At 42.7% G+C, this 25,537-nt stretch overlaps 1 protein-coding gene across 1 annotated transcript in view; it reads left to right on the top strand.

Annotated features, from left to right (window-relative positions):
* The first annotated feature begins 3,231 nt into the window (after positions 1-3,231).
* Positions 3,232-25,537, top strand: part of LOC112251319 (phosphatase and actin regulator 1) — a 58,493-nt gene continuing 36,187 nt past the window's right edge. Inside the window, exon 1 of the mRNA XM_042322325.1 lies at positions 3,232-3,789. Within this exon, the coding sequence (XP_042178259.1) occupies positions 3,678-3,789 (112 nt within the window). The 5' untranslated portion in view covers positions 3,232-3,677. The remainder of the gene's footprint in view (positions 3,790-25,537) is intronic.

The raw sequence follows: 25,537 nt of genomic DNA, 5'->3' as shown, positions 1-25,537 counted from the left end.
AAGGTTAACTTATACACGGGGTACCAGTACCAAGTCGATGCGCAGGGGTACGAGGTAATTGAGGCAGATATAGTTTGAATACTGAACAAAAATATAAACGCAACATGCAACATTTTCTAAGATTTGACTGAGTTATATTAAAATAAGTGCATTAGGCACGTGACTGGGAATACAGACACGCGTCTGTTGGTCACAGAGAACTTTTTTTTAAAGTAGGGGCATGGATCAGAAAACCAGTCGGTATCTGGTGTGAGCACCATTTGCCTCGTGCAGCGTGACATATCTCCTTCGCATAGAGTTAATCAGGCTGATTGTGGCCTGTGGAATGTTGATCCAGAGCACGTTGATCCAGAGCATCCCAAACATGCTCAAGGGGTGACATGTCTGGTGATTATGCAGGCAATGGAAGAACTGGGACATTTTCAGCTTCAAGGAATTGTCTACAGATCCTTGCGACATGGGGCCGTGCATTATCATGCTGAAACATGTTGTGATGGTGTTGGATGAATGGAACTACAATGGGCTTCAGGATCTTGTCACAGTACCTCTGTGCATTCAAATTGCCATCGCTACAATTGCAATTGTGTACGTTGTCCATAGCTTATGCCTGCCCATACTATAACCCCATGGGGCACTCTGTTCACAACGTTGACATCAGCAAACTTCTCCCTCACACGGCGCCACACACGTTGTGAGGCTGGTTGGGCGTACTGCCAAATTCTCTAAAATGACATTGGAGGAGGCTTATGGTAGAGAAATTAACATTCAATTCTATGGCAACTGCTCTTAAACACTCGCCCCCCAATACCCCCAAAACACATGTAAATATTGGACTATAAATTGTGCCTAAAATGTTTATTATATTCTACCGAGCCATTTGCTTTATGTTCTTATAATTTTCTTCTACTATTTCTTATTGTTGTTTCATTGTGGAGAAGGAACCTGCAAGTACGCATTTCGTTGGACAGTGTATAGCATGTGTATCCTGTACATATGACTAATAAAACTTGAATCTTGAAACAGACACATGAATGAACACTCACATGAAGTCAGAACTAGAGAGGGACCAGGCTTCAGAACCACTCAAACTTACCATAAGAGTTTTCAGTGTAATACCAGGTAGGTTATAGAGAACACATCCTCTTTTACAAAAGATACATCAGGTTCTCCAACCCAAACAGGAATGAATAAGGCTTTTCTCTGGCTCTGTAGAGACCATAGAAATAGATAGAGGACTCTTGTGCCCAAAAGCTTGTTTTAGCATGGGCAGTGCCATTCAGGGCTTCCACCATTTTAATGTAGTCAACTGGACGAGGATTCATATAGCTTGGGAGCAATCAGCCAATGACAGAGCATTGTCTTCTTCAAATTGGGTGCTCTGGTTTGTAAATGGCTTTACTATCGCCATCTAGTGGTCACAACAAATGAATGACAAGATTTGGTTCAGGAATCCAGCACAGCAGGTGGGAGTAAATCACCAATATTAGCTTTACCCCTTTTCCAAACTGGAAAAACTACCCAAAACAGCTCAACACTGGCCCCTAGTGTCCGCACCGACTTAATTTCAGAAGCACTCTATCTCGCTAACTATTGTGGTTCAATGTAAATCAGATTATGGTGATACAGACTTTGGTTATTCCTGGTTTTAACAATACAACCATGACCTATCTATGTGTCTATCTTATGTCCAGATCTAATGCATTGGTATCGGATGAAAAGCCCTAAGCAAAGGGAAACATTGAGGTTGATATATTGGACTTCATGTCATAGACTTTTTGGGGGAGAGAAATTAACAAGATATAGGTTATATCATGCAAAAACACCAATCCAGAGTGGTAGCTTAAAGGCCCTAGCCGTGTTGTGGTATTAAATCAAATCAAATCAAATGTATTTATATAGCCCTTCTTACATCAGCTGATATCTCAAAGTGCTGTACAGAAACCCAGCCTAAAACCCCAAACAGCAAGCAATGCAGGTGTTGAAGCACGTTGGCTAGGTAAAACTCCCTAGAAAGGCCAAAACCTAGGAAGAAACCTAGAGAGGAACCAGGCTATGAGGGGTGGCCAGTCCTCTTCTGGCTGTGCCGGGTGGAGATTATAACAGAACATGGCCAAGATGTTCAAATGTTCATAAATGACCAGCATGGTCAAATAGCAGGTCTGGGACAGGTAGCACGTCCGGTGAACAGGTCAGGGTTCCATAGCCGCAGGCAGAACAGTTGAAACTGGAACAGCAGCACGGCCAGGTGGACTGGGGACAGCAAGGAGTCATCATGCCAGGTAGTCCTGAGGCATGGTCCTAGGGCTCAGGTCCTCTGAGAGAGAGAAAGAAAGAGAGAATTAGAGAGAGCATACTTAAATTCACACAGGACACGGGATAAGGCAGGAGAAGTACTCCAGATATAACAAACTGACCCTAGCCCCCCGACACATAAACTACTGCAGCATAAATACTGGAGGCTGAGACAGGAGGGGTCAGGAGACTGTGGCCCCATCCGATGATACCCCCGGACAGGGCCAAACAGGCAGGATACAACCCCACCTACTTTGCCAAAGCACAGCCCCCACAACACTATTACCTGTATAGAGCCACGTGTGTTTGCTGTACTATAGCATTCGTTACATTGCATTCATATACCCATCCAGCGTTATACAGCCTAGCCTGTGTAAAGAGCACTATAGCTGGGACAGGCCAGGGGAGACAGCTCCTCAGATTGGGCAATTTTAGGGTTGTTGGGGGGGGGAAGGTGAACTTCCTGCCTCTGCATTTGGCTTCAGTCTCACGGCGTGCCAGTGCAGTATTTGAGATTCTTCAAAGTAGCCACCCTTTATCCAATTAAATTTATCCAATTTATCCAATTCAAAGTAGCCACCCTTTATCTGAATTTATCCATGTCCTTACCCTGTTTGGCGGTATATGTAAGAGGTGTGGTGTGTTGTGTATTGTGATTGGAAAGTGCTATTAGTTGACACAGTTGTTTTTTTTCATTCGCTTGACATAATTTGATTATACGATTTTAATTTTTGAGATGAACAAATCAGGTGACAAATAGAGAAACGCGCTGTAAATGATAATGAGTTCGTTCGTGTTTGCATATCTTCGACACTTCTGGTTCCATTCTGTCCATTGTACCATCCACTAGATGGCGTGAGCTTGATTTCAAAATGAGAGAAAATAGTTGGAGAATAGCAGCTTTCAGATGGCATGGGGGTGATGCATGTAGATTGGTGTTTGCTTACAGATCACTTGACAACTACTAGAAACCCCTGCCATGAAGGCTGTGGAATCCAACATAATACGCCATAATGAAGAAGACCGAAAGTCTAGACATCTAGGATAGGATCCCCAATTATACGGATTTATACTGATGATGTGTTCTCACAATAGCAACTATGTGTTGTTCTGTGCTATGGCAGACAAGGAACCTGTGTGTGTATTCCTCTTTATTTTTTCAGAAGGGAGGAGGGACTTCTTCTAATCGAATGTCACTGCTCATCTCGTGCCATTGGAGGTGGTTCGCCCATCTCTCTCTCTCCCTCTTCCCGTCACCTCCGTTTCTCATCGACCGCCCCACCTACACCGTCTGTCCGTGCATGAGCGGTGGCGGCGCCGAGTGTCGTCTCGCTCAGTCCCACCGGTTGCCCGTGGACAGACGTTGCCCGAACGAGGACACCTAAATGGCGGCGTTACCGGAGGATGAGATAGACCGTCGGCCGATCCGGAGAGTCCGGTCGAAGAGCGATACGCCTTACATCACCGAGGCGCGTCTCTCTCTCCACCTGGAGACAGGTAGGTGAAACACGCGCGCACCGCCGCACAGACATACACGCACTGTCTGACTGCGTGTACCGAGTGGTTGGCTAGATGTGGGGTTCGCGGTTCGACTCATTGTGTTACAGACAGTAGCTCAAGGAGATGCGTGTCATGGAAAACTATGTGATGTATTTTTTTCCCCATTTTGCCAATTGTATGCTATCAAATGGAGAGGATTGTGTTATGACATACTATCTGTGACGTTATAGTCTGTCTGTTCAGAGCTGCGCTGCGGCTTGATGGGAATGTGATAACTATGCACACAGTGCCTCCTTCATGCATTGTATATCAGGCAGCTGAGCGAATATAGTATTGTATTTAGATTGGTTTCCAACGTGTAGGCTATATTTAAGATGACATTATAGGCCTATAGTATGAAGAGGATTTTCAAAATAATGTCGATGAAATGATTTTACAATGAAAGGGTCTGTTATCTTGCACTGTTGTCGATTAGGTTCTAACCAACTGGCCATGCATTTGAAATCTAAACCCAATATTCTGCAGCTGAATCCATTACTATTTTTAGTTAGATAGTGTGACTGTGCGGCTTCTAGCTAGTTTGCAGATTTCCATATGCCAGAGCAGAGTGGATGACTCGACTCACTTGCATGAATGCAGTTGGACTTGTTCTTTAATCTAGGCTACATTCTCACTGTGACTGACCAGATCCAATTTTAGACGTTGCTTCTGTTTTGGGGTTTGTGTGACCGACGATAGTAGCCTATTCTGCATCTACAATAGCCAACAGCCTGTAGGCTACACGCGTCACGCGCAGGAGCTGTCCTCTCTGTCGTGGTGCTTAAACTGAAACTGCCACCGTTCCAAATCACGCGACAGACAGTGGACCCCGATTGATTAGTACGAATGTTATTTTCCACACATCAGATTATTCACGTCAGACAGATATTCATAATATATGGGTAACCGTACTCTAAGGTTTGTGGATGTGTGTCAAACGACTCCCCCTATCCATCGTTATAAATCCCAGTCACGTGGTGTGCAGTGAGCGTATATTCTCCCTATCCGACAGATGCCAACTCTCGGTGGAGGAAGCCTCACATACTGGCTATTATTCTGCTCTACCTGGCACATTTGTCTTAGCCAGGTATTTTCCTAGTGTTCAGTTTATTTGCTGAATTTATTCGGTATTCCATTATGGATTATCATTGATTTGGGAGTTGGGTTAGATACATTTATATGAATTACTTTAATGTAGCCTAAACTTGCGGTGAATGCATTATTCTAGTTGACAATTGTATACAGATTAAATGTACAGTAGCCTGCAACAGTGCAGCAATCTATGTAGTCTGTCACGCATGGCTCCATTTGTGCTCCAGGATACGCTGTACATGGAATCAGCCACATGCTCGTCTTAAACAGAGTTCTTACCCACCCCCTCATAGTCTCACAGACAGTGCTCCCACCAACCCCCTCTCAGAATAAGGCAACCTCAGAGAGTTAACACACACAGGAAACTTTATTGTCAAACAGCAGTAATGATCATGGAAATGGTCTGAAAGGGTACAAAGAATGAGAGATAATGAATATAAATGGATGCAGTAAATGCAACAGAATAACAATATGTAATAACATGGATATAAACAGTGCAATTGTGCAAAGGAATGGACTAGATTATTGAAAGCAATAGTACAACAGTGATAGTGATGAATAAAACGAAGGACTGTATGAAATAAACAAACATGTTAAATGTAATGTAACATACATAACCCAGTAGTAACCATACAGGGAATAATAATAACAACTACTAACAAATTATAAACAAAGGCAAATCCCAGCCAAAACAACAATGAACACTACTCACTTTTACCCACGCACTCGCTGCGCATACTGCCGTACACCCACCTCTGACCTGCACTGTAGGCAACCGCCAGCGGGACAAGGTCTTATTTCTAGGGATACAAGAGCATGCATCGGGCCTGGCTAGCCAGTGCAGGATCAGGTAGATCTTTTCCGCCAATCAGATTGTGCATGATCAGCTCATGCAAAGAGTATGGGCCGAGTATGGGCCGAGTGGGCAAAGCTGATGGGCTGAGACCATGGCTCCTCACGTGAGGAGAGCTAGGGTGCGTTCCTAACTCCAGAGCAGTTTTATTCAAAGTCGGGGTCGCGACTGCTAATGGGTCTCAAAATGTAAAAAAAATATATTAAAAAATGCGGGGTGTAGGAAAAAATAATAGAACAACATTTTTGAGAAAGATCATTTGAAATATGCAATTTTATTGAGTAAATGTATTTATTGTTTTCTTTTCATTTTGATGAGATGAAAACACAATGAAATGAAGGTTATTTGTTTATATAAAAATGTACATTTACAGATTTTAAGGCTGTGTCATTAGATTTTGGGTGGGGTGGGGTCATTACCCCCACTGCTGGGGTCCCCACTGAAAAAGTTTGAATACCACTGCTCTAGAGTCAGAATGCGCTCTGGGCGTTTGTAAATTTACAGCATTGCCAGAATGTTGTTAGTGAATTCAGTGTTTCGTTCTCGTGGCATTCAAAGCGCTCATTTTGGATGCACTGGTCGAGGAGTAGGGTTGATCGGAGTATTCAGCAGTCAAGCAACCATGCCAACTGGCTAAAGTTGGCTAGCTTTCTAGCTACTTCCAGACACAAATGAGAGAACAATCAACATTTGACTTACCCTAGCAGAGCTGGTAGAGCTGCTAGGCTGTTTTCATGTTAACAAGCAGGTTGAGTGACTGTAACTGTGTTACTGGCAACCATTTAGTTCAGATTTTTTGTCAATGTTTACTTACACCTGTCATAACAACTAAGGCTCCAGGCATAAGCGACATAAGCGGTCGCTTAGGGACCTCAGTCTGGGTCTCAACTTACTGTTGAGAGTTAGAATAGTAGAATACACAAGGTGGAAGTTAGAAAAGTATTCCTCTTCTTTTATCAGTCACTGACAGTCACTCAATTAGCCATGTCTGATAACAATTTTTAGATTGGTAAATTAGTCTAGCCAGTTATCTAAACTTGTAGTAATCATGGCCACATACCAACCTACCCATCAGACATGCCACCAGGGTTTTTTTCACAGTTCCCAAATCCATAACAAATTCCAGAAAGCGTACAGTATTATATAGAGCCATTATTGCATGGAACTCCCTTCCATCTCATATTGCTCAAATGAACAGCAAACCTGGTTTTAAAAAGCAGATATTGCAACATCTCACGGCACAACGCCTCTCCCCTATTTGACCTAGATATTGTGTGTGTATGTATTGATATGAAGGCTATGTGAGCCATTTTGTAATTGATGTAGTTCTGTCCTTGAACTGTTCTTGTCTATTAATGTTCTGTATTATGTCATCTTTCATGTTTTGTGTTGGACCCCAGGAAGAATATCCTAATAAAATACCAAAATATCCCTATTGATTTTGTTAGTCACTCAGATGTCATATGAACATGGCATAAGTCATGGCAAAATATATAGAATTGCAGGAAATGAACTTTAAAATGTACTTTTTTCTCTCTTCCATCAAAAATGTACCCGTATGGTAGGGAACCTACTAACCAAATCTCTCTCAGGGCCCTCAAAAAGGCTATAACAACCACATTTCTTAAATTCCTCAAATATTTTGCGCTCTAGCACTCTCAACCCAGAGTGCTCTGAAATTGGAGTAGGTTGTCAGGGTGAATTTGACAAACGCACCCCTAGACTCAACAGCATCAGTTCGACATGGACAAGTGTCCACACAAACAACACAGGGAGTGAAATAGTGTCCTGTGGTGGACTCAGAAGGGGGAATTCTCTTCACTAGTCTCTCACAGACAACCACGCAACGCTTTAACCCTCCTCCACATAGTGTGCACTCACAGATGCAGGAGCATTAATAGTACCAACACATAATGTATCCCAACAGAGTCCCTACTTCTAGAAAAAGGGTTCCAAAAGGGTTCTTTGGCTGTCCCCATATGAGAACCCTTTTTGGTTCCAGGTATAACCCTTCTTGGTTCAAGGCATAACTGTTTTTGATTCCATGTATAACCATTTTGGGTTCCATGTAGAACCCTCTGTGGAACTGGTTCTACATGGAACTGCAGTGGAAATGTCCTGTATTTACCAAATCATGAGAGCAAACCACACACAAGTCAGAGTTATCATAAAGTCCATCTTTAATTATATGAGCTCCATCACAACCCTGTGACTCTCAGATCAATTCAGTGTCTATAAATGAATTATCTGAGAGTCCTTACACATTGCAACTGAGATCCTTTATAGCAAAGACACACATAGCCAGACAGCATTGGCTATACATTATCATTCAGCTTTGTCTCCTAAACTATGTTCCTATCTCAGTCTCAGGACCATAAAATAAAACCTCATCAACAGGCATATATCAAATACATCCCTCCTGGACAAGATCACAGAGACACAGTGACTGGCACACAGACATTGGGGAGCCAAGAGATAATTGGTTCCCCGTCAATCATCCTTTAACATGGTTTAAAAGATATGTTTACATATGAAGACAAGCTTGACCTCTCCCCTCTCTGCGGCCCAAGTAACTGAACCCTGACAGAGAACAGATAACTGCAACCGGCCAACAGTATTATCCAAAAATAGACATTCTAATGACATATCTCACATAAGCATGAAATAAAAATAATAAAACATTATTTATAAATGTTACCTAAATAATTCTGATTCCGCCACGACAGAACCCAAAAGGGTTTTTACCTAGAACCAAAAGGGTTCACCTTCAGCAAAAAGCGGTTCTTTAAAGGGTGCTCCTATGGGGACAGCTGAAGAACCCCTTTAAGGTTCTAGATAGCACCTTTTTTTCTAAGAGTGCTTGGTGGCAAACATGGCACATATTTAAAGGAAGGTTCTGTCTAAATATGGTACCCGTTGGGGCTTTGGTGGTCTTTAGAATAAATTGGGTATGTACTGTACATTGGTGTTTGATGTGTGACATCACAGCTCAGAGATTGTCACAGCCAAACCAGGGCCTCTCCTCTGTCACGTCTTGCTGCCAGACTGTACACATCAATATTATATCCTTCAGTTTGGCCATGAGGCTTACAATCTATATCATTGTCTTTTTCTTGATCTCCTTGACCTCTCCTCATCCTCCCCTTCCTCGCTCTCTCTATGTTCTGTTCTGGCTTGACATTCTAAATGTTCTGTTCTGACTTGACATTCTAAATGTTCTGTTCTGGCTTGACATTCTAAATGTTCTGTTCTGGCTTGACATTCTAAATGTTCTGTTCTGGCTTGACATTCCTCTGCAGAACATTCTGATTCTGAAAGCAGCTGTGTGTGTGCATGTGTGTGTGCGCATGTGTGTGTGCATGTGTGTGTTTGCATGTGTGTGTGTGTGTGTGCGCATGTGTGTGTGCGCATGTGTGTGTGCATGTGTGTGTTTGCATGTGTGTGTGCATGTGCGCGTGTGTGCAATTGTAAATGGTAAATCAGGTCATTTTGGTCAGGGCTTAGTGCTGTTCTGTTCACAAAGACCAAGATCTCCCCCAACGCATTCATTACCCTGCTCTGCTCTTCTCTACACCCTGCCAAAACAGACAGCCCACTGAGACAGCCCTGAATGGGAGAGATGGTACAGAGAGCGAGAAGGGGGAGAGGTAAAGAGAGAGAGACACTTTTTTTAAATTTACTTCTGTATGTGTAATATTTAATGTTAATTTTTTATTGTTTATTTCACTTTTGTATACTATCTACCTCACTTGCTTTGGCAATGTTAACACATGTTTCCCATGCCAATAAAGCCCCTTGAATTGAATTGAATAAAGCCCCTTGAATTTAATTGAGAGAGAGAGAGAGAGAGAGAGAGACAGACAGACAGACAGACAGACAGACAGACAGACAGACAGACAGACAGACAGACAGACAGACAGACAGACAGACAGACAGAAATAGAGGAAGACAGACAGAGAGGAAGACAGACAGACAGAGAGGAAGACAGACAGACAGACAGACAGACAGACAGACAGACAGACAGACAGACAGACAGACAGACAGACAGACAGACAGACAGACAGACAGACAGACAGACAGACAGACAGACAGACAGACAGACAGACAGAGAGAAATAGAGGAAGACAGACAGACAGACAGACAGACAGACAGACAGACAGACAGACAGACAGACAGACAGACAGACAGAAATAGAGGAAGACAGACAGACAGGAAGACAGACAGACAGAGAGGAAGACAGACAGACAGACAGACAGACAGACAGACAGACAGACAGACAGACAGACAGACAGACAGACAGACAGAGGAAGACAGACAGACAGACAGAGAGAAATAGAGGAAGACAGACAGACAGACAGACAGACAGACAGACAGACAGACAGACAGACAGACAGACAGACAGACAGACAGACAGACAGACAGACAGACAGACAGACAGACAGAGGGGCCTTTTAACTAGACAGCAGCGGATAGAGAGAGAGGCTCTCTCTGTGGCTCTCCCACTGTGTCGACTGTTGACCAGGGCCGAGTTAGATCTCACTGCACAAGAACTCTTCAACACAATAAGCTGATAACTGTTAACATGCTGACTGGTTGCTGCAATGCCATAGTCTGTCTGAGTATGTGCTTGTTACGAGATACACACTCTTAAAATGATGAATAGATACTTTTATATATGCACCCGGGCACAAACATACATGTGTACCTACAAGCACACAAACAGACTCTATCTCCCTTTTTGTGTCTCTCTCTCTCTCTCTCTCTCACACACACACACACACACACGCACACACACACACACACACACACACGCACGCACACACACACACACACACACACACACACACACACACACACACACACACACACACACACAGTGAAAACAGTAGCCGGACCTTGAGGAGGATGTATCAGGGGGAGCTACCTGTGTAGAATATAAAACCACAGGGACTGTCAGACTGGTCTGCAGTGCATATGAAAGGAAAAGAGAAGCCTATTCACTAGGCTCTCTATCACTGCTGCTCGTCTCAACAACACAAAGAAGGAGGAAATCACACTCTTCCTCTCCAGCCAGGGGGTCCAGACTTACTGCAGACAGAAAGACAGTGTTTGTACTGAAGAGCAAACTCCGAGCTCAGCTGACTCAGAGATGAAAGTTTAGTTCAATTGTTAGATAGTTTGGAGCCTAGGTCTTGGATGACAGGGTCAGTAGTTTATCCGAACAATGTGACATGACAAGTCATAACTCTGGGAGTTAGTTATGTCAGGGGATGTGGCCACTAGGAAGCAGGGACTCTCCTTGGGGTTAGCTATGCCGTTACAGCACATCAGAGTATGACATAATTGTGATATACCGCCACTGGTGACTGGTTGCTCCCTGGAGCAGACGTCATCAGAGATGTCGACAGAGGAGGAAAGAGAAAGAGGGACATAAAAATGGTGAGAGAGATGGTGTTACTCATCGCCATGGAATAGTGCCATGGCCAATCACATATATACACACACACACACACACACACACACACACACACACACACACACACACACACACACACACACACACATCCCTCGGGCTGTGCTGTCCTGCCACTTTGCATTTACTTCAGCACAACGGAGAGTCTGGCCAGAGGGTAAAAAAATAGAGGAAGAGAGGCCAGTGAAGAGAGAGAGACAGTCTTGAAATGTCTATATTCTTTTGGAACTCTTGTGAGTGTAATGTTTACTGTTCATTTTTATATTGTCTATTTCACTGTTGTTATTGATCTATTTCACTTGCTTTGGCAATGTAAACACACTTCCCATGCCAATAAAGCCCTAAAATTGAATTTAATTAAATTGATTTGCGAGGGAGAGAGGACAGTGAAGAAAGACAGAGGACAGTGGAGAGAGAAAGAGAGGCCAGTAGAGAGAGAGAGGCCAGTGGAGTGGAGAGAGGCCAGTGAAGAGAGATAGAGGCCAGTGGAGTGGAGAGAGAGGCCAGTGGAGAGAGAGAGAGAACAGTGGAGAGAGAGAGAGGCCAGTGGAGTGGAGAGAGAGGCCAGTGGAGAGAGAGAGGCCAGTGGAGAGAACAGAGAGAGGCCAGTGGAGTGGAGAGAGAGGCAAGTGGAGTGGAGAGAGGCCAGTGGAGAGAGAGAGAGGCCAGTGGAGGAGTGGAGAGAGAGAGGCCAGTGGAGTGGAGAGAGGCCAGTGAAGAGAGATAGAGGCCAGTGGAGTGGAGAGAGAGGCCAGTGGAGAGAGAGAGAGAACAGTAGAGAGAGAGGGCCAGTGGAGTGGAGAGAGAGGCCAGTGGAGAGAGAGAGGCCAGTGGAGAGAGAGAGAGGCCAGTGGAGTGGAGAGAGGCCAGTGGAGAGAGAGAGAGGCCAGTGGAGAGAGAGAGAGAGGCCAGTGGAGTGGAGGAGAGAGGCCAGTGGAGTGGAGAGAGAGGGCCAGTGGAGAGAGAGAGGGCCAGTGGAGAGAGAGTGGAGGCCAGTGGAGTGGAGAGAGAGGCCAGTGGAGTGGAGAGAGAGGCCAGTGGAGAGAGAGAGAGGCCAGTGGAGAGAGAGCGAGAACAGTAGAGAGAGAGAGGCCAGTGGAGTGAAGAGAGGCCAGTGGAGAGAGAGAGGCCAGTGGAGTGGAGAGAGACCAGTGGAGAGAGAGAGTAGAGAGCCAGTGGAGTGGAGAGAGAGGCCAGTGGAGTGGAGAGAGAGGCCAGTGGAGAGAGAGAGGGCCAGTGGAGAGAGAGAGAGGCCAGTGAGAGGGCAGTGAAGAGAGAGCGAGAACAGTAGAGAGAGAGGCCCAGTGGAGTGGAGAGAGGTCAGTGGAGAGAGAGAGAGTGGAGGAGAGAGACCAGTGGAGTGGAGAGAGAGACCAGTGGAGTGGAGAGAGGCCAGTGGAGAGAGAGAGGCCAGTGGAGTGGAGAGAGGCCAGAGAGGCCAGTGGAGAGAGAGGCCAGTGGAGTGGAGAGAGAGGCCAGTGGAGAGAGAGGCCAAAGGCCAGTGGAGGAGAGGAGTGGAGAGAGGCCAGTGGAGTGGAGAGAGGCCAGTGGAGAGAGCCAGTGGAGTGGAGAGAGGCCAGTGGAGAGAGAGGAGAGGCCAGTGGAGTGGAGAGAGAGGCCAGTGGAGTGGAGAGAGAGGCCAGTGGAGTGGAGAGAGAGACCAGTGGAGTGGAGAGAGGCCAGTGGAGAGAGAGAGAGGCCAGTGAAGAGAGAGGCCAGTGAAGAGAGAGAGAGCCAGTGAAGAGAGAGAGGCCAGTGAAGAGAGAAAGATGCCAGTAGAGAGAGAGAGAGAGAGAGCGAGAGAGACCAGTGAAGAGAGAGAGGCCAGTGAAGAGAGAGAGAGAGAGAGCCTGTGAAGAAAGAGAGATGCCAGTAGAGAGAGAGAGAGAGAGAGAGGCCAGTGAAGAGAGAGAGGCCAGTGAAGTGAGAGAGGGAAGCCAGTGAAGAGAGAGAGAGAGGCCAGTGAAGAGAGAGAGAGAGAGAGAGAGAGAGAGTCAAATTGGCTTTTTACCAAATTACCGTACAACAGACCATGTATTCACCCTGCACACCCTAATTGACAACCAAACAAACCAAAACAAAGGCAAAGTCTTCTCATGCTTTGTTGATTTCAAAAAAGCCTTCGACTCAATTTGGCATGAGGGTCTGTTATACAAACTGATGGAAAGTGGTGTTGGGGGTAAAACATACGACATTATACAATTAATGTACACAAACAACAAGTGTGCGGTTAAAATTGGTAAAAAACACACACATTTCTTCACACAGGGTCGTGGGGTGAGACAGGGATGCAGCCTCTTCAACATATATATTAACGAATTGGCACGGGCACGAGAAAAGTCTGCAGCACCCGGCCTCACCCTACTATCCAAATCCAAAGTCAAATGTCTGCTGTTTGCTGATGATCTGGTGCTTCTGTCACCAACCAAGGAGGGCCTACAGCAGCACCTAGATCTTATGCACAGATTCTGTCAGACCTGGGCCCTGACAGTAAATCTCAGTAAGACCAAAATAATGGTGTTCCAAAAAAGGTCGTCACCAGGACCACAAACACAAATTCCATCTAGACACTGTTGCCCTAGAGCACAAAAAACTATACATACCTGGCCTAAACATCAGCGCCACAGGTAACTTCCACAAAGCTGTGAACGATCTGAGAGACAAGGCAAGAAGGGCATTCTATGCCATCAAAAGGAACATAAATTTCAACATACCAATTAGGATTTGGCTAAAAATACTTGAATCAGTCATAGAGCCCATTGCCCTTTATGGTTGTGAGGTCTGGGGTCCGCTCACCAACCAAGACTTCACAAAATGGGACAAACACCAAATTGAGACTCTGCACGAAGAATTCTGCAAAAATATCCTCCGTGTACAACGTAGAACACCAAATAATGCATGCAGAGCAGAATTAGGCCGATACCCACTAATTATCAAAATCCAGAAAAGAGCCGTTAAATTCTATAACCACCTAAAATGAAGCGATTCCCAAACCTTCCACAACAAAGCCATCACCTACAGAGAGATGAACCTGGAGAAGAGTCCCTAAGCAAGCTGGTCCTGGGGCTCTGTTCACAAACACACCCTACAGAGCCCCAGGACAGCAGCACAATTAGAGCCAACCAAATCATGAGAAAACAAAAAGATAATTACTTGACACATTGGAAAGAATTAACAAAAAAACAGAGCAAACTAGAATGCTATTTGGCCCTACACAGAGAGTACACAGCGGCAGAATACCTGACCACTGTGACTGACCCAAAATTAAGGAAAGCTTTGACTATGTACAGACTCAGTGAGCATAGCCTTGCTATTGAGAAAGGCCGCCGTAGGCAGGCATGGCTCTCAAGAGAAGACAGGCTATGTGCTCACTGCCCACAAAATGAGGTGGAAACTGAGCTGCACTTCCTAACCTCCTGCCCAATATATGACCATATTAGAGAGACATATTTCCCTCAGATTACACAGATCCACAAAGAATTCGAAAACAAATCCAATTTTGATAAACTCCTGGGTGAAATTCCACAGTGTGCCATCACAGCAGCAAGATTTGTGACCTGTTGCCACGAGAAAAGGGCAACCAGTGAAGAACACACACCATTGTAAATACAACCCATATTTATGCTTATTTATTTTATCTTGTGTCCTTTAACCATTTGTACATTGTTAAAACACTGTATATATATAATATGACATTTGTAATGTCTTTATAGTTTTGAAACTTCTGTATGTGTAATGTTTACTGTTAATTTTTATTGTTTATTTCACTTTATATATTCACTTTATATATTATCTACCTCACTTGCTTTGGCAATGTTAACACATGTTTCCCATGCATCCCTTGAATTGAATTGAATTGAATTGAGAGAGGGGCCAGTGAAGAGAGAGACAGGGGCCAGTGAAGAGAGAGAGAGGGCAGTAGAGAGAGAAAGAGATAGAGACCAGTGAAGAGAGAGAGAGGCCAGTGAAGAGAGATAGAGGGGCCAGTGAAGAGAGAGAGAGAGAGGACAGTGAAGTGAGATAGAGGGGCCAGTGAAGAGAGAGAGAGAGAGGGGCCAGTGAAGAGAGAGAGAGGGGCCAGTGAAGAGAGAGAGGGAGAGATAGGGCAGTGAAGAGAGAGAGAGGCCAGTGAAGAGAGAGAGAGGAGAGAGAGGGCAGTAGAGAGAGAGGCCAGTGAAGAGAGACAGGCCAGTGAAGAGAGACAGGCCAGTGAAGAGAGAGAGAGGGCAGTAGAGAGAGAAAGAGATAGAGGCCAGTGAAGAGGGCAGAGAGAGGGCCAGTGAGAGAGAGAGGCCAGTGAAGAGAGACAGGCCAGTAGAGAGAGAGAGGGCAGTAAAGTGAGAGAGGCCAGTGAAGAGAGACAGGCCAGTGAAGAGAGAGAGAGGCCAGTGAAGAGAGAGAGAGGCCAGTGAAGAGAGAGAGGCCAGTGAAGAGAGAGAGGCCAGTAGAGAGAGAGAGAGAGAGGAGATTTTGATTTTCCATTTTCTCCCTGCTCCATTCATCTCTATTGTTACTTCTAGCAGCATCACACAGTCAGCTGTTACTTATTGTCTGGGGTGGTGGAGTCAACACAAGATGAATGAAAATCAGAGAGTGAAAGAGAAAGAAAGATAAACCATGTGTGTGTGCATTTCAACCAATCAATCACATATTTTATAAAGCCCATTTTACAACAGCAGTTATCAAAGTGCTATACAGATCGCCAGCCTAAAACCCCACAGAGAAATCAATGCTGTTCAAGACGTTTGAACGTTCATAGATGACCAACAGAGCCAGATAATACCCACAGTGGTTGTATAGGGTGCAATAGTATAACACCTCAGGAGTAAATGTCAGTTGGTTTTTCATGGCCAAGCATTAAGAGGTCCATAGAGAGAGATATTGGCAGCACGGCCAGGTGGACTGGGGACAGGGACAGCTAGGAGTCATCAGGCCAGGTAGTCCTGAGGCATGGTTCTAGTGCTCAGGTCCTCTGGGAAAATAGACATACAGAGGAAGAGAAAGAGAGAGAGACAGGAGCATTAGAGGGATTTTTAAGATCACACAGGACACCAGATAGGACAGACTCTTGCCCCACAGCAGCATAGATACTGGGACTGAGACAGAGGGGGTGTACAAAACATTATGAACTATTTCCATGACATCCACTGACCAGGTGAATCTTATTGATGTCACTAGTAAAATCCACTTCAACCAGTGTAGATGCAGGGGAGGAGACGGGTTAAAGAAGGATTTTATGCCTTGAGACCATTGAGACATGGATTGTGTATGTGTGCCATTCAGAGGGTGAATGGGCAAGACAAAATATTTAAGTGTTTTTGAATGGGGTATGGTAGTAGGTGGCAGGCGCACTGGTTTGTGTCAAGAACTGCAGTGCTGCTGGGTTTTTCACGCTCAACAGTTTCCCGTGTTTATCAAGAATGATCCAACACCCAAAGCACATTCAGCCAACTTGACAACTGTGGGAAGCATTGGAGTCAACATGGGCCAGAATCCCTGTGGAACGCCTTCGACGCCTTGTAGAGTCCATGCCCTGACGCCTTGTAGAGTCCATGCCCTGACGCCTTGTAGAGTCCATGCCCTGACGCCTTGTAGAGTCCATGCCCTGACGCCTTGTAGAGTCCATGCCCTGACGCCTTGTAGAGTCCATGCCCTGACGCCTTGTAGAGTCCATGCCCTGACGCCTTGTAGAGTCCATGCTGACGCCTTGTAGAGTCCATGCCCTGACGCCTTGTAGAGTCCATGCCCTGACGCCTTGTAGAGTCCATGCCCTGACGCCTTGTAGAGTCCATGCCCGCCTGTAGAGTCCATGCCCTGACGCCTTGTAGAGTCCATGCCCTGACGCCTTGTAGAGTCCATGCCCTGACGCCTTGTAGAGTCCATGCCCTGACGCCTTGTAGAGTCCATGCCCTGACGCCTTGTAGAGTCCATGCCCTGACCATGCCTTGTAGAGTCCATGCCCTGACGCCTTGTAGAGTCCATGACCCGACGATTTGAGGCTGTTCTGAGGGTAAAAGGAGGTTCAACACAATATTAGAAAGGTATTCTTAATGTTTTGTACACTCAGTGTATAACCCCACCCACTTCGCCAAAGGGAAATGGCCAGGTCCTGAGACAAGGCTAAGTATAGCCTACAAAGATCCCCACCGCACGAGTCCGACGGGGCGCAAAACCGGTCTGGAAGATTACGTCAGTGACTCAACACACTCAAGTTGATTACAGTGAAAAAGCCTGGTATAATGTGATGTACCCTCCTAGGGATGGCATTGGAGAACGTGAGCAAGCCAGTGACTCAGCCCCAGTAATAGAGTCAGAGGGAGACAGCAAGGGTGATGAGTCACTCCAGTGCCTTGCCTTTCACCTTCACATCCCCGGGCCTGACTAGACTCAATCATAGAACCAACCTCATTAAGAACTTAAAGGTTTCAAATGGATCGGCAGACCATTCCATAGAAGAGGAGCTCTGTAGGAGAAAGCCTTGCTTCCAGCTGTTTGCTTAGAAATCCTAGGAACAGTAAGGAGGCCTGCGTCTTGTGACCGTAGTGTACGTGTAGGTATGTACGGCAGGACCAAATCAGAGAGAGTAATAAGAGCAAGTCCATGTCATGCTTTGTAGGTTAGCAGTAAAACTGTGAAATCAGCCACAGCCTTAACAGGAAGCCAGTGTAGAGATTCTAGCAATGGAGAAATAGGATCACATTTTGGGGTTTCTAGTTTAGTTTAGTGCAAAATACAGCTGCTATATCTGAAGCCTTTTCCAGGTAGCTGGAGAGTAGAGCGTTACGCTAATCTAATCTTAATGTGACAAAAGCATGGATCAGCTTTTCTGCATATTAAAAAAAATAAAAAGTCATTTAAAAATATTTCTGATTTTTCCAATGTTATAAAGATGTTACAAAGATGGAATTTGCATTGGTGCATGTATTTGTTTCTTTGATTAGTGGTAGACATGCCTAGTACACAATGCATTATCCACTGGGGATACTATTGAGGCTACAGAACAACTCAGCTAGTTCTCAGATCTGTTCTGCCTTTTTCTTTTTCACAATTTCCCTTCCTTAGCCCTATGTCTGCTAACGAAGAGGATTGTTAACACTGGCAACGAATCAGAAGAATACAACAGGAGGAGAGGACCATGTCCCTGATACTGAGCAATTAGACCCTAAACACTTCCTCCTCCACCTATTTATAGTCTGCAGTAAATAAGGTGGCGTGAGAGAACATGTTAGCAGGTTTTACTCAGCAACACTGAGCTAAGTTGTGAGTGTGTGTGTGTCCTGTCCATGTCCTCTTCATGACTTAGTGATCACTTCCTGGTCTGTCGTCCTGCCATGTCATTGTCAGCATCTTTATTTCAGCTTTTTTAAGTAAAGGAGGGGGGAGAGAAAGAGAGTGAGCCTGTTTTGCACTTCAAACAGAGAGTTCTAGTTTTCTCTCTCTCTCTCTTATGACATGGAGGAGATGAACAGGGATTATTTGTTCTGGACCAAAAGCCAGACCAAATGCCCTGTGGAAATGAAGTACTGACATCTCTGACCAATAAAGCTTGATATGAGATAATGTTAGTTCTGATGTATGATGATGATGTGTAAAGGATACTGTTTCTTCCTGTTTAATGGAAGAGCTTGCTCTGGAAGAGAGGTAGCTGACATAACTGGTGTGTCTGGCAACAGAGGCAACCCATTGGTGCCACTATTGATCTTGGTGTTGGCACAGACAGACCTACAGGGTAGCACAGGAGTCTGACTCACTTACAGTCATCACATGAGCTGTACTGATCAATACCTACTGACCACTCTGACTGCACCATTTGCAAACGCACACACACATAACTTACAAGGTCAGTGCAGGGTCAAACACTCCACAGCCACAAGGATCGATGTGATGGCAGTAAGATCAACAGGATCTGTTGCAAACGGAATGTTTCATTTACTGTATGACATAATGAGAGATGGACGATCCCCGTAATGATCCAAATGGATCAGAACATTACAAGAGTCCCACTCGCACACACTTTCTCTCTCTCTCTCTGTCTAGATGTATTTTTCTCTCTCTCTCTCTGTCTAGATGTATTTTTCTCTCTCTCTGTCTAGATGTATTTCTCTCTCTCTCTCTGTCTAGATGTATTTTTCTCTCTCTCTGTCTAGATGTATTTTTCTCTCTCTCTCTGTCTAGATGTATTTTTCTCTCTCTGTCTAGATGTATTTTTCTCTCTCTCTGTCTAGATGTATTTTTCTCTCTCTCTCTGTCTAGATGTATTTTCTCTCTCTCTCTCTGTCTAGATGTATTTTTCTCTCTCTCTCTCTGTCTAGATGTATTTTTCTCTCTCTCTCTCTGTCTAGATGTATTTTTCTCTCTCTCTGTCTAGATGTATTTTTCTCTCTCTCTCTCTGTCTAGATGTATTTTTCTCTCTGTCTAGATGTATTTTTCTCTCTCTGTCTAGATGTATTTTTCTCTCTCTCTGTCTAGATGTATTTTTCTCTCTCTCTCTCTCTGTCTAGATGTATTTTTCTCTCTCTCTGTCTAGATGTATTTTTCTCTCTCTCTCTCTCTGTCTAGATGTATTTTTCTCTCTCTCTCTCTGTCTAGATGTATTTTTCTCTCTCTCTATCTAGATGTATTTTTCTCTCTCTCTGTCTAGATGTATTTTTCTCTCTGTCTAGATGTATTTTTCTCTCTCTCTCTGTCTAGATGTATTTTTCTCTCTGTCTAGATGTATTTTTCTCTCTCTCTATCTAGATGTATTTTTCTCTCTCTCTCTGTCTAGATGTATTTTTCTCTCTCTCTCTCTCTCTCTCTCTCTCTCTCTCTCTCGCTCTCTCTCAATTCAATTAAATTCAAGGGCTTTATTGGCATGGGAAACATGTGTTAACATTGCCAAAGCAAGTGAGGTAGATAATATATAAAGTGAAATAAACAATAAAAATTAACAGTAAACATTACACATACAGAAGTTTCAAAACTATAAAGACATTACAAATGTCATATTATATATATATATACAGTGTTTTAACAATGTACAAATGGTTAAAGGACACAAGATAAAATAAATAAGCATAAATATGGGTTGTATTTACAATGGTGTTTGTTCTTCACTGGTTGCCCTTTTCTCGTGGCAACAGGTCACAAATCTTGCTGCTGTGATGGCACACTGTGGAATTTCACCCAGTAGATATGGGAGTTTATCAAAATTGGATTAGTTTTCGAATTCTTTGTGGATCTGTGTAATCTGAGGGAAATATGTCTCTCTAATATGGTCATACATTGGGCAGGAGGTTAGGAAGTGCAGCTCAGTTTCCACCTCATTTTGTGGGCAGTGAGCACATAGCCTGTCTTCTCTTGAGAGCCATGTCTGCCTACGGCGGCCTTTCTCAATAGCAAGGCTATGCTCACTGAGTCTGTACATAGTCAAAGCTTTCCTTAATTTTGGGTCAGTCACAGTGGTCAGGTATTCTGCCGCTGTGTACTCTCTGTGTAGGGCCAAATAGCATTCTAGTTTGCTCTGTTTTTTTGTTAATTCTTTCCAATGTGTCAAGTAATTATCTTTTTGTTTTCTCATGATTTGGTTGGGTCTAATTGTGCTGCTGTCCTGGGGCTCTGTAGGGTGTGTTTGTGAACAGAGCCCCAGGACCAGCTTGCTTAGGGGACTCTTCTCCAGGTTCATCTCTCTGTAGGTGATGGCTTTGTTATGGAAGGTTTGGGAATAGCTTCCTTTTAGGTGGTTATAGAATTTAACGTCTCTTTTCTGGATTTTGATCATGAGTGGGTATCGGCCTAATTCTGCTCTGCATGCATTATTTGGTGTTCTACGTTGTACACGGAGGATATTTTTGCAGAATTCTGCGTGCAGAGTCTCAATTTGGTGTTTGTCCCATTTTGTGAATTCTTGGTTGGTGAGCGGACCCCAGACCTCACAACCATGAAGGGCAATGGGCTCTATGATTGATTCAAGTATTTTTAGCCAAATCCTAATTGGTATGTTGAAATTTATGTTCCTTTTGATGGCATAGAATGCCTTTCTTGCCTTGTCTCTCAGATCGTTCACAGCTTTGTGGAAGTTACCTGTGGCGTTGATGTTTAGGCCAAGGTATGTATAGTTTTTTGTGCTCTAGGGCAACAGTGTCTAGATGGAATTTGTATTTGTGGTCTTGGTGACTGGACCTTTTTTGGAACACCATTATTTTGGTCTTACTGAGATTTACTGTCAGGGCCCTGGTCTGACAGAATCTGTGCATAAGATCTAGGTGCTGCTGTAGGCCCTCCTTGGTTGGTGACAGAAGCACCAGATCATCAGCAAACAGCAGACATTTGACTTTGGATTTGGATAGTAGGGTGAGGCCGGGTGCTGCAGACTTTTCTCGTGCCCGTGCCAATTCGTTAATATATATGTTGAAGAGGCTGCATCCCTGTCTCACCCCACGACCCTGTGTGAAGAAATGTGTGTGTTTTTTTACCAATTTTAACCGCACACTTGTTGTTTGTGTACATGAATTTTATAATGTCGTATGTTTTACCCCCAACACCACTTTCCATCAGTTTGTATAACAGACCCTCATGCCAAATTGAGTCTTTGTCTAGATGTATTTCTCTCTCTCTCTCTCTCTGTCTAGATGTATTTTTCTCTCACTCTCTATCTAGATGTATTTCTCTCTCTATCTACATGTATCTCTCTCTCTATCTAGATGTATTTTTCTCTCTCTCTCTATCTAGATGTATCTCTCTCTCTATCTAGATGTATTTTTCTCTCTATCTAGATGTATTTTTCTCTCTCTCTCTGTCTAGATATATTTTTCTCTCTATCTAGATGTATTTTTCTCTCTCTCTCTGTCTAGATGTATTTCTCTCTCTGTCTAGATGTATTTTTCTCTCTCTCTCTATCTAGATGTATTTTTCTCTCTCTCTGTCTAGATGTATTTTTCTCTCTCTCTATCTAGATGTATTTTTCTCTCTCTCTGTCTAGATGTATTTTTCTCTCTCTCTGTCTAGATGTATTTCTCTCTCTCTCTGTCTAGATGTATTTCTCTCTCTCTCTATCTAGATGTATTTCTCTCTCTCTGTCTAGATGTATTTTTCTCTCTCTCTGTCTAGATGTATTTTTCTCTCTCTCTCTGTCTAGATGTATTTTTCTCTCTCTCTCTGTCTAGATGTATTTTTCTCTCTCTCTGTCTAGATGTATTTTTTTTTCTCTCTCTCTCTATCTAGATGTATTTTTCTCTCTCTCTATGTAGATGTATTTTTCTCTCTCTCTGTCTAGATGTATTTTTCTCTCTCTCTCTCTATCTAGATGTATTTTTCTCTCTCTGTCTAGATGTATTTTTCTCTCTCTCTGTCTAGATGTATTTTTCTCTCTCTCTGTCTAGATGTATTTTTCCCTCTCTCTCTCTGTCTAGGTGTATTTTCCCTCTCTCTCTCTGTCTAGATGTATTTTTCTCTCTCTCTCTATCTAGATGTATTTTTCTAATATATATATGTATATAATATATTCTAATATTTTTTCTAATATATTCACTTTATATATTATCTACCTCACTTGCTTTGGCAATGTTAACACATGTTTCCCATGCCAATAAAGCCCTTGAATTGAATTGAATTGTATATTTCTCTCTCTCTCTATCTAGATGTATTTCTCTCTCTATCTAGATGTATTTTTCTCTCTATCTAGATGTATTTTTCTCTCTCTATCTAGATGTATTTTTCTCTCTATCTAGATGTATTTTTCTCTCTCTCTCTCTGTCTAGATGTATTTTTCTCTCTATCTAGATGTATTTTTCTCTCTCTCTCTCTGTCTAGATGTATTTTTCTCTCTATCTAGATATATTTTTCTCTCTCTGTCTAGATGTATTTCTCTCTCTGTCTAGATGTATTTTTCTCTCTGTCTAGATGTATTTTTCTCTCTGTCTAGATGTATTTTTCTCTCTCTCTCTGTCTAGATGTATTTTTCTCTCTCTCTGTCTAGATGTATTTTTCCCTCTCTCTCTCTGTCTAGGTGTATTTTCCCTCTCTCTCTCTGTCTAGTTGTATTTTTCTCTCTCTCTCTATCTAGATGTATTTTTCTAATATATATATGTATATAATATATTCTAATATTTTTTCTAATATATTCACTTTATATATTATCTACCTCACTTGCTTTGGCAATGTTAACACATGTTTCCCATGCCAATAAAGCCCTTGAATTGAATTGAATTGTATATTTCTCTCTCTCTCTATCTAGATGTATTTCTCTCTCTATCTAGATATATTTTTCTCTCTATGTATTTTTCTCTCTCTATCTAGATGTATTTTTCTCTCTATCTAGATGTATTTTTCTCTCTCTATCTAGATGTATTTTTTCTCTCTATCTAGATGTATTTTTCTCTCTCTCTCTGTCTAGATGTATTTTTCTCTCTATCTAGATGTTTTTCTCTCTCTGTCTCTGTCTAGATGTATTTTTCTCTCTGTCTAGATATATTTTCTCTCTCTCTCTGTCTAGATGTATTTTTCTCTCTGTCTAGATGTATTTTTTCTCTGTCTAGATGTATTTTTCTCTCTGTCTAGATGTATTTTTCTCTCTCTCTATCTAGATGTATTTTTCTCTCTATCTAGATGTATTTTTCTCTCTCTCTCTGTCTAGATGTATTTCTCTCTCTCTCTATCTCATTTGCAGTACATCTCTCTCTCTGTCTAGATGTATTTTTCTCTCTCTATCTAGATGTATTTTTCTCTCTCTCTATGTAGATGTATTTTTCTCTCTCTCTATCTAGATGTATTTTTCTCTCTCTCTGTCTAGATGTATTTTTCCCTCTCTCTCTCTGTCTAGATGTATTTTTCCTCTCTCTCTCTCTATCTAGATGTATTTTTCTCTCTCTCTATGTAGATGTATTTTTCTCTCTCTCTATCTAGATGTATTTTTCTCTCTCTCTGTCTAGATGTATTTTTCCCTCTCTCTCTCTGTCTAGGTGTATTTTCCCTCTCTCTCTCTCTATCTAGATGTATTTTTCTCTCTATCTAGATATATTTTTCTCTCTCTGTCTAGATGTATTTCTCTCTCTGTCTAGATGTATTTTTCTCTCTGTCTAGATGTATTTTTCTCTCTGTCTAGATGTATTTTTCTCTCTCTCTCTATCTAGATGTATTTTTCTCTCTATCTAGATGTATTTCTCTCTCTCTCTGTCTAGATGTATTTCTCTCTCTCTCTATCTAGATGTATTTTTCTCTCTCTCTCTCTGTCTAGATGTATTTTTCTCTCTCTCTCTATCTAGATGTATTTTTCTCTCTCTCTCTGTCTAGATGTATTTTTCTCTCTATCTAGATGTATTTTTCTCTCTCTCTCTGTCTAGATGTATTTTTCTCTCTCTCTGTCTAGATGTATTTTTTTCTCTCTCTCTCTCTCTATCTAGATGTATTTTTCTCTCTCTCTATCTAGATGTATTTTTCTCTCTCTCTATCTAGATGTATTTCTCTCTCTCTCTGTCTAGATGTATTTCTCTCTCTCTCTATCTAGATGTATTTCTCTCTCTCTGTCTAGATGTATTTTTCTCTCTATCTAGATGTATTTTTCTCTCTCTCTCTCTGTCTAGATGTATTTTTCTCTCTCTCTCTATCTAGATGTATTTTTCTCTCTCTCTGTCTAGATGTATTTTTCTCTCTCTCTCTGTCTAGATGTATTTTTCTCTCTCTCTATGTAGATGTATTTTTCTCTCTCTGTCTAGATGTATTTTTCTCTCTCTCTCTATCTAGATGTATTTTTCTCTCTCTGTCTAGATGTATTTTTCTCTCTCTCTGTCTAGATGTATTTTTCTCTCTCTCTGTCTAGATGTATTTTTCCCTCTCTCTCTGTCTAGGTGTATTTTCCCTCTCTCTCTCTGTCTAGATGTATTTTTCTCTCTCTCTATCTAGATGTATTTTTCTAATATATATATGTATATAATATATTCTAATATTTTTTCTAATATATTCACTTTATATATTATCTACCTCACTTGCTTTGGCAATGTTAACACATGTTTCCCATGCCAATAAAGCCCTTGAATTGAATTGAATTGTATATTTCTCTCTCTCTCTATCTAGATGTATTTCTCTCTCTATCTAGATGTATTTTTCTCTCTATCTAGATGTATTTTTCTCTCTCTATCTCTGTCTAGATGTATTTTTCTCTCTGTCTCTCTATCTAGATGTATTTTTCTCTCTCTGTCTAGATGTATTTTTCTCTCTGTCTATATGTATTTTTCTCTCTGTCTAGATGTATTTTTCTCTCTGTCTAGATGTATTTTTCTCTCTCTCTCTGTCTAGATGTATTTTTCTCTCT

The sequence above is a fragment of the Oncorhynchus tshawytscha genome, linkage group LG05 (assembly GCF_018296145.1).
Source record: "Oncorhynchus tshawytscha isolate Ot180627B linkage group LG05, Otsh_v2.0, whole genome shotgun sequence".
Lineage (NCBI taxonomy): Eukaryota > Metazoa > Chordata > Actinopteri > Salmoniformes > Salmonidae > Oncorhynchus > Oncorhynchus tshawytscha.
This window is presented reverse-complemented; position numbering and strand designations above follow the sequence as displayed.